Source organism: Salmo trutta, chromosome 22 (assembly GCF_901001165.1).
Source record: "Salmo trutta chromosome 22, fSalTru1.1, whole genome shotgun sequence".
NCBI classification, from domain to species: Eukaryota; Metazoa; Chordata; class Actinopteri; order Salmoniformes; family Salmonidae; genus Salmo; species Salmo trutta.
In genome coordinates this window covers 10,764,056-10,782,882 of record NC_042978.1, presented here as the reverse complement: position 1 = coordinate 10,782,882, position 18,827 = coordinate 10,764,056, and the positions used below count along the sequence as shown (strand labels likewise).

General features: G+C 40.8%; 2 protein-coding genes across 2 annotated transcripts; one reads left to right on the top strand and one right to left on the bottom strand.

Annotated features, from left to right (window-relative positions):
- LOC115158054 (syntaxin-6) lies at window positions 1-7,580 on the bottom strand. Its single transcript, XM_029706544.1, has 8 exons — window positions 7,362-7,580; window positions 5,938-6,107; window positions 5,636-5,730; window positions 5,393-5,455; window positions 4,945-5,073; window positions 4,585-4,691; window positions 4,210-4,304; window positions 1-3,038 (listed from the first exon to the last, which is right to left on the bottom strand). The coding sequence occupies exons 1-8, from the start codon at window positions 7,394-7,396 to the stop codon at window positions 2,962-2,964; spliced, it is 771 nt and encodes a 256-aa protein (XP_029562404.1). The 5' UTR covers window positions 7,397-7,580; the 3' UTR covers window positions 1-2,961.
- A 7,811-nt stretch (window positions 7,581-15,391) lies between these two features.
- On the top strand, window positions 15,392-17,255 carry LOC115158053 (immediate early response gene 5 protein). Its single transcript, XM_029706542.1, has one exon. It carries the CDS (start codon window positions 15,770-15,772, stop codon window positions 16,679-16,681), a length of 912 nt encoding a protein of 303 aa, XP_029562402.1. The 5' UTR covers window positions 15,392-15,769; the 3' UTR covers window positions 16,682-17,255.
- Window positions 17,256-18,827: the final 1,572 nt, after the last annotated feature.

The window sequence follows — 18,827 nt, the reverse complement described above, 5'->3', positions numbered from 1 at the left end:
TTGAGCACATCATTTTATTGGAATGAGCTGAAACAGAGTGAATCTTTGCAGCATCCTGCTTGTCAGTTTTATTTTCAGGACTCTTCAGCTACATACGCTCAGCCATGATGACATGGAGGTCAAGGGGAACAGTTCAAGGGTAAAAAGTATTTTCATACACTCCAGGAGCATGAACACACAGTTGTTTCACGCAAACAAAAACATACCATGACTTACAATGCCATGGACTGTACCCATTCTCCACAAACATCTCGTCCACCCATCACTGTCACCAGTGACTTGGTTGTGCAATAAGTACAGTATTTAATGCTAAAAGTACTTTGTATCGTAATACAGCATTGCAAAAGGATTCGCAAAGTTTACACACACTTTGCTTTTGTGACAAGTGATTTTGAGATGGTACATAATTGTCTAGGTCACCATCATGCTTCAAATTGTCCATAATCTGAAATAAATGCAAATATTGTAAACTCCAAGTCAAACTCTTCCTACCAGACATAACACTTCTGATAAGTGAAAAAATGAAAACATTTAAGTAAACTGAGAAACAAATTGTTAAAATGTTTTCTACCTTTAATGACACTGTAAATTAAATACTGTATTTCTAGGACAGTGAACATGTAGTGTTAACTCATAAAAGACAAACCATACACATACAATATATTTTGCTAACTTTATAAGACCTTTGAAAGGAGTGTTTTCAGAACTTTTGAGACTCACAGGTTGCGTTTACACAGGCAGTCCAATCAGGATTTTTTTGCTCTAACAATTGGTATTTGACCACTCGCATTAGATCCTTTCCCAAAAATCATCTGATCAGTCAAGACCAATTAGTGAAAAACGATCAGAATTGGGCTGCCTGTGTAGACTGCCATAGAGAAAACCTTGATCCCTAGTGTCCATTATATTTCATACAGTAGTACAATCACTGTGCATCACAATACCCTTATTCTTATGTATGGTTTTACTGTCTTAATTTCCCATAAAGACTTCAGGGTCTGTGGATTGATATGTCATTCAACCTAAAATACAGTGAATGAATGTATTACGTTCACATTAAGTCCTCAAATGAGTGGAGGCCTATTGAATCCAACTGTGTAACCAGGTTTCTACGATAATTAACATAACACCAGTCTGTTTGGCCATTTTTCCACTCCTGTCATGCTAAACATACATCTTTGGCATATGAGACAGAGTACAAGGGGTGGAACGTTAGCTAAACAGACTGGTAACCAGGCTAACACAACAGTATCATTCTCCTTGAACTGTATAGGAACATTCAAAACAGATGAAGAAAAAAACCATGCCTGCATATTCAGTCAACCCTTGACTTACGACTCATCCTGGAACTCTGGTTACCGTTTTGAAATGTAATTTCCAGGTGGGGGTAGGAACTGGGAAGCAAGACCAAAATGAACCATTCTAGACCCAGCATAACATACATACAGTATCAGCCTAAGGCACTGGCTATGCAGAGCACAGCAACTACCAGGGCCATATTCGTTAGGCAACAAACAGAACAAAACAGAAAAACTGACTTAAACAGGGACTACCTTGAACATATCCAATAAGAAACACTTTTTGCTAAATGTTTTGCTACAGTGTGCCCTAATGAATACAGCCCAGGTGGGACCCAGTCAGTCCCTTCCCCTTATTAATCCTTATTACAACATCATGTTCCTGTAACACTGATAAACCTTAACACTAATTCCTGGCAGGGGAAAGCAGGTAAGGCTTCTCAATTAGCATTTCATTTGAACACTTAGGTATAAGGGCCTTGTAAAAACTGCATAACACATTCAAAAATAAATGCATGACGCTTAGTAGCTTAGATAAACAACTTAAGGTCTATTGACATACTAGCTTGCCAATTGAATTGTACCTACAAGTATTTATGAAGTGCCTGGGGGCGTATCATATACTGATTATAAGCATGTTATGAAGTCTTTAGAAGGGCCCTCATGGTGAAGTGTTGTCGTTTTGACAACACTGACTGAAAGACACCAGACATATGAAGACATGCACGCAAAGGACATCTTGATGAAAACACTTTGCGGACAAAATTAAAGTGCTCACATTAAGACATTAAAATCAAGCATGAGCCCGGTTCGAGATACAAAAGTATATGGTTTTGCTCCTTTCCATTCAGTATTGCAGGAAGTGACTTGATTTCACAGGCAGGTGTTAAACACCTGTTGATAGTGTATAAGCAAATACCAAAAACAGATGAAGTACAAAATGAAAGAACATAAATTAATTAAAAACAATAACATTAAGTTCATCCATTTTAGTGTGGTTAGTGATACGTCTACCCGCTTAGCAATATATATCATTTTCCTTGTTACGTCAGTGTTTTGTTTTAACTATGACCAACTATGATTATATATATATATATATATACACAGTTTAATATACTTGTATAAACCTGTTACACAGTCAGTGCACAACAAAATATATTTAAAAAAAACTATGACCATGGTAGCCGTAGGGGTTTTCAGTGAGAAACGACAGACAAGGCCCTCTAAATACATTAATGATTAGTCTTCTTCATACATAATTTTCGGAATATTAACACTAAAATGCCACAAGGAGTTTGAACTACCCTGGTTTACCTCAAACAGGTTTCTGTAAAACATTTTGAGGATTAGTATTCACATCATACCTAAAATTGCGCATGCACATAAACTAAATCTTTCACGCCAAGGGAGGTTTAAGTTGAATGCAGGTATCTGAAACGACGATTGAGAACGTTGCTTGAGAGGAAACTGCAGCAGCCACAGAAGCATCACTGTATATACAGCGTATTAAGTAAAAAGGGGGTCGGGGTCAGATAGCCATCTCCCTATGTCAATGGAAACCTTGGATGTTTCCCCAACACCATGTAAAGTCCATCCCTATGGTCAAACGGAGACAGGGGTGAGGGGGGTCAGTGGGAGTGTGTCGTGGTGAACGGTCTGGTCATCACAGGATGAAGAAGAGAATGACGACCACAAACAGAACGGCCAGTAGAATACCAATAGCACACCACTGTCGCCGGTCTGCAAGAGAGAAAAACAGAGAGAGTGGAAAAGAATGCGGGTGAACTGTATCAAACAACGAGAGGAGCAATTGACCTTTTTCTTGCTTTCAGACATGTTCAGGCATGAGAGGTCCAACTACTAGGAATTCATGTTCTATGGAAAATACCATGTCTTTCAACCTGAAATATTCAACTTCAAAGTTGCAACTGGAACGTCGCAAAGAAAACTAGCAAAAAAAGAATACAATAAAGTACAAATATAAAACCTTAAGAGCAGGTAGCGCTAATGGGGCGGCAGGTAGCCTAGTGGTTAGAGCGTTGGGCCAGTAACTGAAAGGTTGCTAGATCAACTCCCCGAGCTGACAAGGTAAAAATCTGTCGTTCTGCCCCGAACAAGGCAGTTAACCCACTGTTCCTAGGCTGTGATTGCAAATAAGAATTTGTTCTTAACCAACTTGCCTAGTTAAATAAAGGTTAAATAAAATTACATTGTCTAGGGCAGTGTTTCCCAACTCCATGCCCTCGAGTACCCCCAACAGTACATATTTTTGTTGTGGCCCGGACAAGCACACCTAATTCTACTTGTCAACTAATCATCAAGCCCTTGACAAGTTGAATCAGGCGTTTTTGTATGGGGCCACAACATAAATGTGTGCTGTTGGGGGTACTTGAGGACTGGAGTCTAGGGGCCAGGGAAAAGTACCGACTGGATATCCTGACATTTAAAAAAAAAATGACCCGATTTCATTTGACTCCTTGTCTCCTGAGTTCTTCCTGTTGGAAGCTTCCTGAGAGGGTTTCCTTATAAGGAGGTGCCACCATTTTTTGTAGGTGGGTGGGTGGGTGGGGGTTCCTTTCCTTCCTCTTCAGCTGCTGATTCAGGCTGACTCCAAGTTGTCTTGCACAGATATTCCCTTAAACAGGAAGTTAATGACTGGGCCTTCTCTCTCAAGTCAAGCATATATCATCTTTAATGACCACCCATACATAAGCGGCCTGACATATCAGGGAACATCAAAAGACATCCACAACAATACTACACCGCCACTTAATTAACCTCTGTAACTCACATCTCCAAAAGTTGCAGACTTTGATAACTTGCAGTAGTGGAGATGGTTCCTGAATTTTGAAGTGTATTTTTAACCAAGGTAGAATGGTGGTGAATAAAGAGACTATGCTGCGTTACTTACCAGTGGTCATGTTGGAGACCTTGGCCAGCTTCTTCATGACATTGTCCAGTCTGGAGTGGGTACTTTCCATCTCATGGGAGAAGTCATCCAGCATACTACAAGAGAGAAGACATGCTGCTTTGTAGATACCAGTAAAGATATAAACCCGTATTGACAAAGTGTCTCATAGTAGGAATGCTGATCTAGAATCAGGTACCCCTGTCCATATAATCTTATTCATTATCATCCACAAGTCTAAACTGATCCTAAATCAGCAACCCTAGTCTGAGACACTTGATACATATGGCACCTGATGATCTGTGCAGACCTGAAACTCTAATACTCATGTCATTAATTAATGTTGCTGTGGATGTGTATAAGTGGATGTTTACGTACACTGTCTGTTCATCCAACTCCATGCCAATCCTCTCAGACATGTTCTTCAGCACCCCGATGGTCCCAGACACCAGCTCCAGCTGGTCATCCTGCTGCTCTGCCATGAGCTGACACACACACACACACACACACACACACACACACACACACACACACACACACACACACACACACACACACACACACGTCACTGACTTATGTCACGTTATTCATTTCATACAAAGTATGTTGCAACTGATACAATTGTAAAAATATAAATACAATTATTCCTTTTCAATATAATGTATAATACGGCACCTAGTAAGTACAGCAATCAACATAGGTGTGTACATAAGCATGAAACATTTTTATTAGCTATACCTGCTGTTGGGTTTGCTGCTCCTCGATGAACTGGGAGTTGGCCGTCCGTAGCTCTTGGTCCAGGCGGGTGTATTTGTCGGGTCCTGGTTGCCAGATTGGGCCTTGAGACCCACTGTCCCCTAACAGAGCCTGAGGGAGAAGTGGAGCAGCAATGATTACATAGGAGATCTGCTGAAGTATGTGGACATGGTCACTCAACTGAAATGGTGAGGAGGATCCTGCCAATACGAATTGCACTTACTCTCTGACAAATGCTAACTGAGGCTGTTTGCAGTGTCAACGATCAGATAAAGCAGTACGCAACCTGCTGATTTAAAATGTCCTTTACGTTTGAGAAGTGCATTCCGTCATACTGCATCATTACATGCACAGTGACAAACAGTAATTAAAAAAAATAAAAAATAGCTTCAGTAAGATCTCAGCCCAATAGTTACATAGAGCTACACACCTGTCTGTTTTTCTTGTCGGACATGGCTAAGGCTGTTGGACTGGACATGTGGTCTTTCATTTCCTGAAATAGAACACAGCATTGACCATAAAACACAGTATGTTCAATAACAGGATGTAATAATAAAGGCATGCACCAGCCATCATATCCAGATTGGCTGATAATGGCTATAAAGAAAATACAACATCTCTAATTATTAGGGGTCCTAGTAGTTAAACTAGAATCCTTCCGGGCCTGTCTCACCTTAACAGTTTGTCTGGTGCTTGTGATGAAGCCTTTCCGTTTGGTCAGCTCCACTGCGTCCAGATTGAACTTCTTAGGGTTCGATTCAACAATACTTGCATTTACTGTTAAGGAATAGCCATTTCAACAAAGACATGATAAACAATCAAGCCGTTTTCTCTCTATGAAGATTAAACTACTACACTTGCAGGATGCTGTACTCTTTAAAGTACTGTATTCTATTCACAGGTGAAGCACAGTTCACAATGTTTTGATAAACCAGTATATATTAAACTAAGAGTTATTTTATGTTGAAAGGATATTGATGGTCTCATCGAGATCTTCCAGGTCCCAGTCGATGGACCGCAGACTGTTTCTCAACTCATTGGTGGTCCAATCCACCTCCTCCTTGGAAGCACCACTGGGATCCTGCAGCAGCTCGCTCCATCTATGGTACAGCCCTTGAGCAGTGTTCACCGCCTTCTGGACCTCACTGGAGATTTGTTGAATAGAAAAAGTCTAGAATGAAAGTACATCTACAGTATCGAGCTACCTAAAGCACATAGAAATGCAATACTAAGAGGTAGCCCAATAATGGACTAAAGGAGCCTAACGTTATTCCTTATAGTCCAAGGACCTGACATGGTCTGTTTAGAAGCAAATTTGCTTGCGCAGACAAAATAGCCAAATACACCAATCTTTATTTTTTTTAATTGAACCTTTATTTAACTAGGCATGTCAGTGAAGAACAAATTCTTATCTACAATGACGGTCTATTCTCAATTGCGGTAATGCTCTAGAAACATAAAGGCCTTTACTTTAATATAACAAATACAAAATAAACACTTACTATATACACTGTTTTAACACAGTTGCAGACGACAGTATTTGTCAGTGACAACGTTAGTGGCGTCCATCTTCCGTTTACACACAGGTGTTAGGAGACGCAGATAGCCAATTAGCACAGGTAGTAATCTGTCTTCCGTAAACACGTGGCTATATGGCCGTGTGGGAACACTAACCTTAGGACCGTGTGTATCAATTTAACCGTTTTATTTCATTATCACCGATATGAAAGATTACGGTCCTTATGCTTCCAAACACGTAGCGCAATCGATCTGTTTTAATGTTAAGACCAAGCGTCATGGCTCTTAACGTTTAGTTATGTAGGTACTGTATTTTGTTTTCGTCCAATGATTTAAGTTAGTTAATTTGGCTACTGTATGTGTAATGTATTGGAACTGAGATTCATGATCAAGGCGGGATAGCTAAGCAGTAGCTGGCAAGACATTAAAGTTGACATAACGTTAGTCACAAAGGCACATTAATATAACCACACATGCACTATTACATCAACCCATATATATATATATTTTTTTAAGTTAGAATATTTGCCATAGCTGTCGATCTTATATTAATCATCCAACATTGTAACGTTAACTAGCTAACGTTACCTCAGTGAGTCGGGCAAGTTAAACGTTAGTTAAACATGACAATAAACAACAAGCGCCACAAAAATGCTAATTGCTATCCATGCCTCTCACCATTGTGACAGCTGGGCTGTGAAACACGAACGTAATTTGCTAACTGACTAAACAGATAGCTAAGCTTGGTAGCGACAAAGCTAACTACAACAATTCCCCTTTGTTCCAAGCTAACGTTAGCCATCCTTGCTAAAGCCAGACTTGATGGCAAACTTGATACTAGTAACAAGCTAACGTTATCTGATGAAGCCTTAGCTACTTACCCTTTGACGACGAAGAACGGATCTTCCATAGACATATTGCTAAATAATTTACTGCAATACTAATGTTTAAAACTCCTATACACCTTCGAGAGACATGCCTGACTTGTTGACTGTCCAAAACGAGGAGCCCTGTGTTCTGTTTACATAGACGTTAAAGCCATGTTTACATGCGGGCAATCCGACTGCAAGTGAGGGAGTTCTATTAACCTGAGCCGTGGTGCACCGGTCTATGACCCGCGACGTGCAAAAGCGGCGAGGGAGGAGCGCCATTCTCAAATCGAACAGTCCTAGCTATGGCTTGAGTGGTAAGGCTAAAGCAAAGCAACCAACTGCAGACGAAAGTGGAGGAGTGAAGTCTTTTTTTTTTTTGAGGAGTGAAGTCTGCGGAGTTGCATCAGCTACAACCGAAAGTCAGACACTGATGTGGTTTTCCAACAGCAAGACTCAGTGCAACATGGCAGTGTTGCCATAGTTTGTACAGTTGGGATCCTTCTGTGAAGTGTTTGTTGTCATTCAAGGAGAGATGAATAGTTTTCATGCACATTTTTTCACTTGAAAAATACTTAGTTAGATGCATCTTAGTTAGATGTACAATTGCGTGACTAAGTTCTCCTTGGCAAAAACGTCAAAATGAATGACCAATTTTTTTTTTTTTTTTTAATTTTCAAGTGAAGGTCTTTTAAGAAAGTATACAATCACACTCTTTCGGTTCAGCAAGGCGCCAGCCAAACCGAAGCATGCTGATGCCTTAAGGGCATTGAAGCATAAGGCTCAACTTCTCCACTGTTTTGGTGCCCTGGCTACCACGCTATAACAGTGTGAAGTGAACCCATGCATATATGCAGACACTGTGCGTGACTGTGTGAGAGTGTTGCATCTTGATCATCTCAATGGGCACGTTCGACATTGCAGCCGGCTTTAGAGGCGAGTCGAGACTGACTGATCTAGAAATCACCTTGCATCATAAATCACTTCTCAATATTATTTGTAGATCAGCCAGTCAGTCAAAATGTACCCATACAACACGGTGCTGCTCGTAGGAACGTCATTTAACTGAGTCTACCTTTAATCTTGCCTGGGCTGTGAGCTGACTTCACAGTGTGTTGTGAAGGTCAGTTTGCAAGGGACTGGCACCTAAAATATTTAGATATGTAATGTTAGCTAGAAGTATTTATCTTTAAAGCCTAGCTATCAAATCACTCATTACACTTGACATTGTAGATGAGAAATCACCTTCAGCAGGTAGCAAGCTATCAACCAGACGGTCGCTAGTTCGTATCCCAGGTAATGGGATAATCTGGTGGGGCACTGACAACTGAAAGATTCTATCTCCAGACATTGTGCACTTGTGCAAGACACTTAACCCTTATTACAACTTATGTGCACTTAAAGATGCTTTAAAGAGGTTTAGTTTGTTTATCTCAAATTTTGGCTTGGGTTTTGCCTGAATGGTCCACATTATGATAGCCTAAAACATCAATCAATTTCTTAACTCATGAAACCATACAATCTTTAGTTTTAGGCTAACCATACAGTATAGGCTTTTTCTCATGGTCGTGGGGAGGTGTGCCTCATTTTTGCTTTAAGGCCTCGTTCATTCAAAAACATGGATTTCCTGTGTTTTATATATATATCCACACTGAGGTTGGAATTACATTGTGAAAATTATGATGATGTCCTTTTACTGTAAGAGCTGTTAGAAAAGACCGCCTGAAATTTCAGCCTGTTTTGGTGGGATGGACTTTTGGCCTTCCATGGTGACGTCACCATGTGTTAAATTAGTTAATAGACCAATGAGAAAGAGTATTCCAAACCTCTCTGCCAATAACAGCTAGTCTTCAGTTTCCCCCTCCCCACTCAGACCACTCCCAGCAAAATTCTTACTTGACAAATTGCCCTTTGCTAAGAATATATTTTAGTACATTTTGTATTATTTTCATTGAAAACAACCACAATACGGTACTTCATTGTTACCCAGAAATTATGTGATATTGAGATAAAACGGGTGCATTGGACCTTTAAGTAATTGCTGGCCAATATTTTGTTCATTTTGGGAACCCTTTTTGTCTCAAGAGCCCCACCAGCAAAAGTTGTGTATGAACAACACATAAATAGAATGTGTGACAGGTTTTGACTGACCAAAGACACAGGCTGGGCTATAGTCGACATCTTGGAAATGGGTACATCTAAATTATTTCCTCAATTCCTCCTGTCCTGTCCTCTCTTCTCATCTCCTTCTCAAAATGCATTAGACCCTGAGGTTCCCCTCGGAACTTCTACAAGCAAACAAACTGAGAAGGCGGTGATGACAGATGTTGCGAGGAATAAAATCGAGATTCACCCTACATTTACTAACAACATTTGTTTTCTGATTGAAAGCACAGGTCTGCTTAAAACATGTTGGTATTACAGACTCAGACAGGGAGAGGCTGAAAATGTCAGTGAAGACACTTGCCAGTTGGTCAGCGCATGCTCGCAGTACACGTCCTGGTAATCCGTCTGGCCCTGCGGCTTTGTGAATGTTGACCTGTTTAAAGGTCTTACTCACATCTGCTGCGGAGAGCGTGATCACACAGTCTTCCGGAACAGCTAGTACTCTCATGCACGTTTCAGTGTTATTTGCCTCGAAGCGAGCATAGAAGTAGTTTAGCTCGTCTGGTAGGCTTGTGTCACTGGGCAGCTCTCGGCTGTGCTTCCCTTTGTAGTCTGTAATGGTTTGCAAGCCCTGCCACATCCGACGAGCGTCAGAGCCGGTGTAGTACAATTCGGTCTTAGTCCTGTATTGATGCTTTTCCTTTTCGATGGTTCGTTGGAGGGCATAGCGGGTTTTCTTATAAGCTTCCGGTTTAGAGTCCCGCTCCTTGAAAGTGGCAGCTCTAGCCTTTAGCTCAGTGCGGATGTTGCCTGTAATCCATGGCTTCTGGTTGGGGTATGTGCGTACGGTTACTGTGGGGACGACATCATCAATGCACTTATTGCTAAAGCCAATGACTGATGTGGTGTAATCCTCAATGCCATCGGAGGAATCAAGGCACATATTCCAGTCTGCGCTAGCAAAACAATCCTGTAGCTTAGCATCTGCTTCATCTGACCACTTTTTTATTGATCGAGTCACTGATGCTTCATGCTTAAATTTTTTTTGCTTGTAAGCAGGATTCAGGAGAACATAATTATGGTCAGATTTGCCAAATGGAGGGCGAGGGAGAGCTTTGCGTGCGTCTCTGTGTGTGGAGTAAAGGTGGTCCAGAGTTTTTTTCCCCTCTGGTTGCACATTTAACATGCTGATAGAAATTTGGTAAGTCTGATTTAAGTTTCCCTGCATTAAAGTCCCCGGCTACTAGGAGTGCCGCCTCCTTGTGGTATGTAGACAGTTGTGAAAAATACAGACAAACTCTCTAGGTAGATAGTGTGGTCTACAGCATATCATGAGATACTCTACCTCAGGCGAGCAAAACCTTGAGACTTCCTTAGATATCGTGCACCAGCGGTTATTTATAAAAATACATAGTCTGCCACCCCTTGTCTTACCAGACGCCACTGTTCTCTCCTGCCGATACAGCGTATAACCAGCCAGCTGTATGTTGATAATGTCATTGTTCAGCCACGACTCAGTGAAGCATAAGATATGATGTTGGTAGTTTAATCTTCTGTGTAGGTCATCGATTTTATTTTCCAAAGATTGCACGTTTGCTGGGCAGAATGGAAGGAAGTGGGGGTCTATTCGATCGCCTACGAATTCTCAGAAGACAGCCTGCCCTCTGGCCCTTTTTTCTCCGTCTTCTCTTCACGCAAATGACGGGGATCTGGGAATGTTCCCGGGGAAGCAGTATATCATTCACGTCGGGCTCGTTGGACTCGTTGAAGGAAAAAAAGGATTCTACAAGTCCATGGTGAGTAATCGCAGTCCTGATGTCCAGAAGTTATTTTCGGTCATAAGATACGGTAGCAGCAACATTATGTACAAAATAAGTAAAAAAATAAGTTACAAACAACGCAAAGAAATGAACAAAAGAACACAATTGGTTAGGAATATGTAAAACGTCAGCCTTGTTCTCCGGCGCCATCTTCACGCAGTCTCCTCTGAACAATGGATGTTGAGATGTATCTGTTACTTGAACTCTCTGAGGTGCAACCTGAGGTGCAGTTAATTGCCATTTTCCGAGGCTGGTAACTCTAATGAACTTATCCTTTACAGCAGAGATAACTCTGGGTCTTCCTCTCCTGTGGCGGTCCTCATGAGCCAGTTTCATCATAGCAAAGTTCTTGACATTTTCCGTATTGACTGAGCTTCATGTCTTAAAGTAATGATGGACTGTCATTTCTCTTTGCTTGTTTGAGCTGTTCTTGCCATAAATAGACTTGGTCTTTTACCGAATAGGGCTATCTTCTTTATACCACCCCTACCTTGTCACAACACAACTGATTGGCTCAAATGCTTTAAGAAGGAAATAAATTCCACAAATTCACTTTTAACAAGGCACACCTGTTAATTGAAATTGTCACGGTTGTCATAGGAATGAGCGGACCAAAGTGCAGCGTGTGTGTCGTTCCACATTTTATTTACACTGTGAAACTATGCAATACATAAATAAACTGAATGACAAAAACAACAAACCGTGACACAGCGGTGAAACATACACTGACTTAAAGATAATCTCCCACAAACCCAGGTGGGAAAAACCCCTACTTAAGTATGATCTCCAATTAGAGACAACGAGGACCAGCTGCCTCTAATTGGAGATCATCCCAAACAAAACCAACATCGAAATACAAAACTAGAACATGAACATAGAAATAGAAAAACACCCCCTGTCACGCCCTGACCTACTCTACCATAGAAAATAACATCTTACTATGGTCAGGACGTGACAGAAATGCATTCCAGGTGACTACCTCATGAAGCTGGTTGAGAGAATGCCATGAGTGTGCAAAGCTTCCATCAAGGCTACTTTGAAGAATCTCAAATACAACATATATTTTGATTTGTTGAACACTTTTTTGGTTGCTATATGATTCTATATGTGTTATTTCATAGTTTTGATGGCTTCACTATTATTCTACAATGTAGAAAATAGTAAAAATAAAGAAAAAGGTGTGTCCAAACTTTTGACTGGTACTGTTCGTACGGTCACTGTGGGGCCAATGTCATTGATGCACGTATTGATGAAGCCGGTGACTGATGTGGTATACTCCTCAATGCCATCGGAAGAATCCCGGAACATATTCCAGTCTGTGCTAGCAAAACAATCCTGTAGCTTAGCATCTGCATTATCTGACCACTTCCGTATTGAGCGAGCCACTGGTACTTCCTGTTTTAGTGTTTAGTTGTAAGCAGGAATAAGGAGGATAAAATTATGATCAGATTTGCCAAATGGAGGGTGGGGAGAGCTTTGTATGCATCTCTGTGTGTGGGGTAAAGATGGCCTATAGTTTTTATTCCTCTTGTTACACATGTAACATGCTGGTAGAAATTAGGTAAAACAGTTTCCCTGCATTAAAGTCTCCGGTCCACTAGGAGCGTCGGCTCTGGATGAGCATTTTCTTGTTTGCTTATGGCTTTATACAGCTCGTTGAGTTCGAGTTTCATCGTAGTGCCAGCATCAGTTTGTGGTGGTAAATAGACAGCTACGAAAAATATAGATGAAAACTCTCATGATAAATAGTGTGGTCTACAGCTTATCATGAGATACTCAAAAAATCTTGAGACTTCCTTCATTTTTGATTTTGCGAACCAGCTGTTATTGACAAATAGACACAGACCGCCACCCCTTGTCTTACCGGAGGCAGCTGTTCTGTCTTGCCGATGCACGAAAAACCAGCCAACTGTATATTATCCATGTCATCGTTCAGCCACGACTCGGTGTAACATAAGATATTACAGTTTTTAATGTCCCGTTAGTAGGATAGTCTTGAACGGAACTCATCCAGTTTATTTACCAATGATTGCACATTGGCCAATGAATTCTCACAAGGAACCCGGACCTGTGTCCCCTGTATCTGCGTCTTCTCTTCACGCGAATGACGGCGATTTGTGCCTTTTCAGGTATCTGGAGTAAATCCTTTGCGACTAACTCGTTAAAGAAAATTTTTTCATCCAGTTCGAGGTGAGTAATCACTGTTCTGATATCCAGAAGCTCTTTTCGGTCATAAGAGACGGTGGCAGAAACATTATGTACAAAATAAGTCACAAATAATGCGGAAAAAACACACAAAATAACACTATTGGTTAGGAGCGTGTAAAATGGCAGCCATCTCCTCCGGTGCCGTTATTGACCTTGCATCCTAATCACTACTCATTATAATTTATGGATCAGTCAATTTGCCCACTGCAGTAGCCGATCTACACAGTCTTAACAGGGTCCTTTATGTTCAATATTTGTGATAAATGAAAAAGCATTAATGCAAATAAACAATCCTCAATCAATTAGATAATTATTCAACCTGTGTGCGTTTGATGGACTTCCAGGTCACATCCCTTTTTTAGCGAATGCATGGATTGGATTTTAGTGTAATCCAAGGACTACCTTCAGGTTAGGAATTGGATTGTGTTTCTACAGTATTATAAATATATTTTGGGATTGAATTGAACCCTATGAGCATAACTATGCCTATAATATGGTATTTAAATATGTAATATATGGACCCAAAAACTGTTTATCTTGTCACCAACAATTGGGGTTGTTCCAATGGATATCATAAGGTGAATGCACCAATTTGTAAGTCGCTCTGGATAAGAGCGTCTGCTAAATGACGTAAATGTAAAATGTAATGGGTAAGTGTTACAGGCATGTTTTTTAAAACACAAAAATCATGCAAATTATGACCCACACATGTCCAGACAATGACTTGACAAATCACCACATTTTATACTGCGCTATAGGCTCAAGAGACACTTATTTTCCATTAAGATTAGAGTACATTTCAACACACCCTCCCCCCACATAACTAATGCATACCTAATGCTGCGTTCATAGCCAAGTGGGAAGAAGGTAATTACCAGTTCTGAAATCGTAAATACCAGTTGGATGCATTCATGTGCTTTTAACTTGTTGAGAAATGCTGATTGGCTAATGGCTGCGTCAACCTAACTAAAAGTACACCTATCATGCTTGTAAACAAATTAGTCTTCAAAAAATATGTATATATTTATTGTTATAAATAATGTTTTGATGTTGCCGAAAAAGCTGTTATCGAGGTAATTTCCAGAGGTCAGCATGTGGGAGAAGTTGGAGCTCAAGAGATGATAGAGGAGTTTCCCACCAGTTGTAGGGGCGTTCAAGTGGATTATTCTCAGTCGTATGTGGTAATAGCACCTTCCCACTTGGTTATGAATGCAGCATAACAGTCCTGAAACAAAACACCACTACCCCTCCCCCTCCTAACTGTTCCATTCACTAGAATTTGCCTTTGCCAGGACACGACACAAAAGCATCATGTGACCTGGCTGAAAACAGTCAAAGCATTACATCAGCTCAGGAAGTCAGCAATCAAAAGAAAATATACCGTACTCTAAAGGGGACACAGCATGGCAGCAGAAAATAGCTGTATTTATGTATTAGTGTTGTTGTTCTAGCGAAAAGACTAGACTAACATTTTGGTTCAGGAAGATAACAGTAAGGGGAAATCTAAACACATTTCTGATATTAAAAGTATGATTATCAGAAACATTTTGGACTAATGTAAAATAGCCTAAATGAATGGATAAAAAAAAACTAAAATGATCAAATAAGCTCATTCATAATGTGAAATCACATTAGTAACCTACAATATAATAAACTATAGCCTATGTCTTCAGTGTTATATTTTATTATGTGCACTTTTATATATATTTTTAGAAGGCTATTTCCGACAGTTTAAAATTGCGTTTATCCCTTTAAAACACTCTCTCGGGTTTGTATTTAAATCTGATTTATCTTTTTAGCGCACCCCCATTGGTCCATATGGATTTGGCGGGGCAGTATTCGTAGTGATTGTAAAGACGACACGTATTTTCATTGGCTGGCCTGGCTGTTACGTTAGGGTATAAAGCGGTGTTAAAAATAGATACAGCCCCATTCCTCTTAATGCTCAGCTTTTGATTGGAGCGAAAGGTGTAAGAATTTACTGAAAGCCTTTAATTTCTTCACCCATGCACCAATTTGATTCTGCTCAGGAGAACGATGAAACACATCTTGCATTCATCAAATGCCAGTTTCTAAAAAAATATATATATACATTTACGTCACTGTTGAATTCAGTGCGATTTGTAAGCGAATCGCGTGCAGTCGTTAGCTGGACAAACAAACTCGAATAGCTTACATTTACACCCGGGATTTTAGGATTACCTTTCTAACCAGTTGTTTCGACGTGGACTGAAGCACAATTAAGACAGTGGGTGCTTTTGTTTACCAAGCTAATAGTTTTTAATCATGGAGTTTAAAGTTGAGGCGCATCGGATTATGAGTATTTCACTCGGGAAGATTTATAACTCCCGAGTGCAACGTGGTGGTATCAAACTACACAAAAATCTACTGGTCTCCCTCGTTCTACGGAGTGCCCGGCAAGTATACCTGAGTGACTACTACGGCGGCATATGCCTGAGCGCCCAGCAAGCAAGAGAGTGGTGTGAGGGGGAGTACATGGCTTCAGAACAAGACAAATTGGTCCCCGGTTCGACAGAGAGGCTGTCTGAATCGGACGAGCAAAGCGAAGTGGTGGTGGACAAGCAGGAGCCCAGAGATGTGGTCGAATCCCCGGCGGCACTCCACGTAGAAACTCAAGCGAGTGGCGAACAAGACAGCGCCGAAAATGGAGTTTCGGATTCAGGATGTAGCGACATCAAAACCCCGGAAGAGAGTCCGGAGGCTACTCAGACATGTGCGGTCGCCAGTGTTGTTACTGCTATCTCATCCAACAGTATTAGTGCTCCCTCTCCGGGTGATCCAAAAGAGGAAACGGAGACGCCGACAGACTGCCAGACGGACAACAGTGAATCATCGGAGAAACATTCGTACGAGCCCAAAGCGCCCCAGGCTTACACTAACAGGAAACGGACTGCCGATGACTCAGAACTCACAGACTCACCAACGAAAAGAACGAAACCAACTTCCACATCTATACCTTCTACAAACGACGAGAATAAAGGGGAAACTGAAGAAATGGACACTAGCAATGTATCGAGTTTGATAACAATATTCGGTTCCAGTTTTTCTGGACTCCTGAGTAACAAAGAGGGAGAGCAGCCTGACTCCGAGGCAGAGGACAGTGACTCTGGGCAAATCTGTTGTGATCAAATGCTCAAAAACCTCAACCCTTGGAGTACTGCAATTGTTGCCTTTTAAACTTTGAAACTGTGATTTTGATATGTTACTTGGGGGATTTTAATAGGGATAGAACGGGAGGGTTCTACAACTATTGCAGTTCTAACCCCACGTGGTGGAACGTGGAAGACAGTAGTAAATTGGAATTCCCCAAAAGATCACAATGAAAGTAGGCCTACTGTTGTAGCTATTTACATGGAATTTCTGTTGAAAGGATGTGAGCAATGTGGCATTTAGAGGAGGGATACTAATGTAACCAGTGGCTTATGATAGTTAACTCTGTAACCTGCTCCTACACAAGTCAGCTACAGTATTCCAAAAGCTCCAAGTATCATTTATTAAAATGTATCCTTTCTTAACAAGGATAATATTACAGGACTGAATGTGACCACTCAATGCTGACGTCATCTGACGTTTATCTGTCAGTCACTGTTCTCTAATGTCTTTGTTTTATAAAGACTTGTACATTTGTAATGTGGTGCCTGTAAATACTGTTTTCCCATGTCCTATTCTGAATCTATGTATTTTGGTATCTGCCATGGATCATGATAATTGCGTGACGCTCACGTATTAAAACATTTTGTTTAACAATTCACTTTTCTTTGCTCTCCTTTTTTCATTGGGTTGGTTTGTACATAATGCAGTAAGTGCTGCGACGGTGTCACCTGGTAGGGGTGGATGGCAGATGTGGTAGATAGGATACCATTTGCACAGTAGCTAATTCTTCACATCATAAATGCTGCAAATGCAATGCTAAATTATCATATAGGTGTATGGTATGACACTTAGTAATTCTAGTCATCACATCTTATGTTGTCCATTAAAGGGATATTCTTCAAGCAAATACAATATGTTGCGATTTGTAGCCCCTACTAATCCTCAGTCAATTCAGGCTTGCTCCATTGTGCCTATTCTCACATCAATTATAGTGTTATCGCTAAATACTAATCTTAGCCTAATGACCAGTACATTTTTTTTTTGGACCTTGATAGAGCAGCTGTTGCTTAGCGTCATGTGGCTGTGTACAGAAGACTCCATGCCAGTGACAACCAGCACGTTTCTCTAGTCTGGTCCAATCATTTTGAAACTTCCATGACAACTTTTTATAGCTCAATGAGGAAAGCCAACCTATTTATCAAGATAAGGAAATGTTTTCAGGAATTATTTGTAGCCCGTTCACCATTCCAGATAGTCGGGAAACTTGTCAGGCCTCGAACCGGTTTCTTTTTCCTGCTCTCTGTGAACCATTTTCATTGTGCCTACTGGCATGTCCACTTTGCAGCCTCAGCTTTCTACTCTAGCCTCTGCTATTGTAACAGTATAGCTTCCGTCCCTCTCCTCACCCCAACCTGGGCTTGAACCAGGGACTCTCTGCACACATCAACAACTGACACCCACGAAGCATCGTTACCCATCGCACCACAAAAGCTGCGGCCCTTCCTGAGCAAGGAGAACAACTACTTCAGGTCTCAGAGCGAGTGACATCACCCGATTGAAACGCTATTAGCGCGCACCACCGCTAACTAACTAGCCATTTCACATCGGTTACACTATGTTGAAGCTAATCCTGGTTTGTACTTTTCAACATGTAGGCTAATAGGTAAACTACGAGCTGTGCTCCAGTAACCTGGTGCTTTTAACCTAATGGACTTACGGCTAATTATACATTTGGTAATTCTAGTGTCACCTGAACTATTCTCTTACCAACTTGAACTATCTAAACCATACCATTGCTTGTTCAACCTTAACACATATTTACACTTCTATGTCAGTGAGGTAACAACCTCATTCTTTTCATAGGGAAGCCCAAGTCAAGAAACCAATCTGCAGGAAAACGGTTTCCACTATATTACTGTACACTTGGGGAAGTAAACATAGACTCAGTCTAAAAATGTGCAACATGGTGGGTATTAAAGGAGAAAACCCTTATATCCATGTAACATCTCAATGAATACTATTACTAAATGGTACTAAATAAAAAAAAACAGGGTGTAGACGTGCAATTGATACTACATACATATGCTATGTAAACAAAACTTTAAGGACACCTGCTCTTTCCATGACAAAGACTGAACAGGTGAATCCAGGTAAAAGCTATGATCCTTTATTGATGTCACTTGTTAAATCCACTTCTGTCAGTGTAGATGAAGGGGAGGAGACAGGTTAA

Coding starts and splice junctions, on each gene's coding strand:
- LOC115158054 (XM_029706544.1), bottom strand. CDS start 7,396: ATGTCTATGGAAGATCCGTTCTTCGTCGTCAAAGG. Junction 5,456..5,635: donor GCACCAGACAAACTGTTAAG/GTGAGACAGGCC, acceptor GTTCTATTTCAG/GAAATGAAAGACCACATGTC. Junction 4,305..4,584: donor GAGTTGGATGAACAGACAGT/GTACGTAAACAT, acceptor TCTCTCTTGTAG/TATGCTGGATGACTTCTCCC.
- LOC115158053 (XM_029706542.1), top strand. CDS start 15,770: ATGGAGTTTAAAGTTGAGGCGCATCGGATTATGAGTATTTCACTCGGG.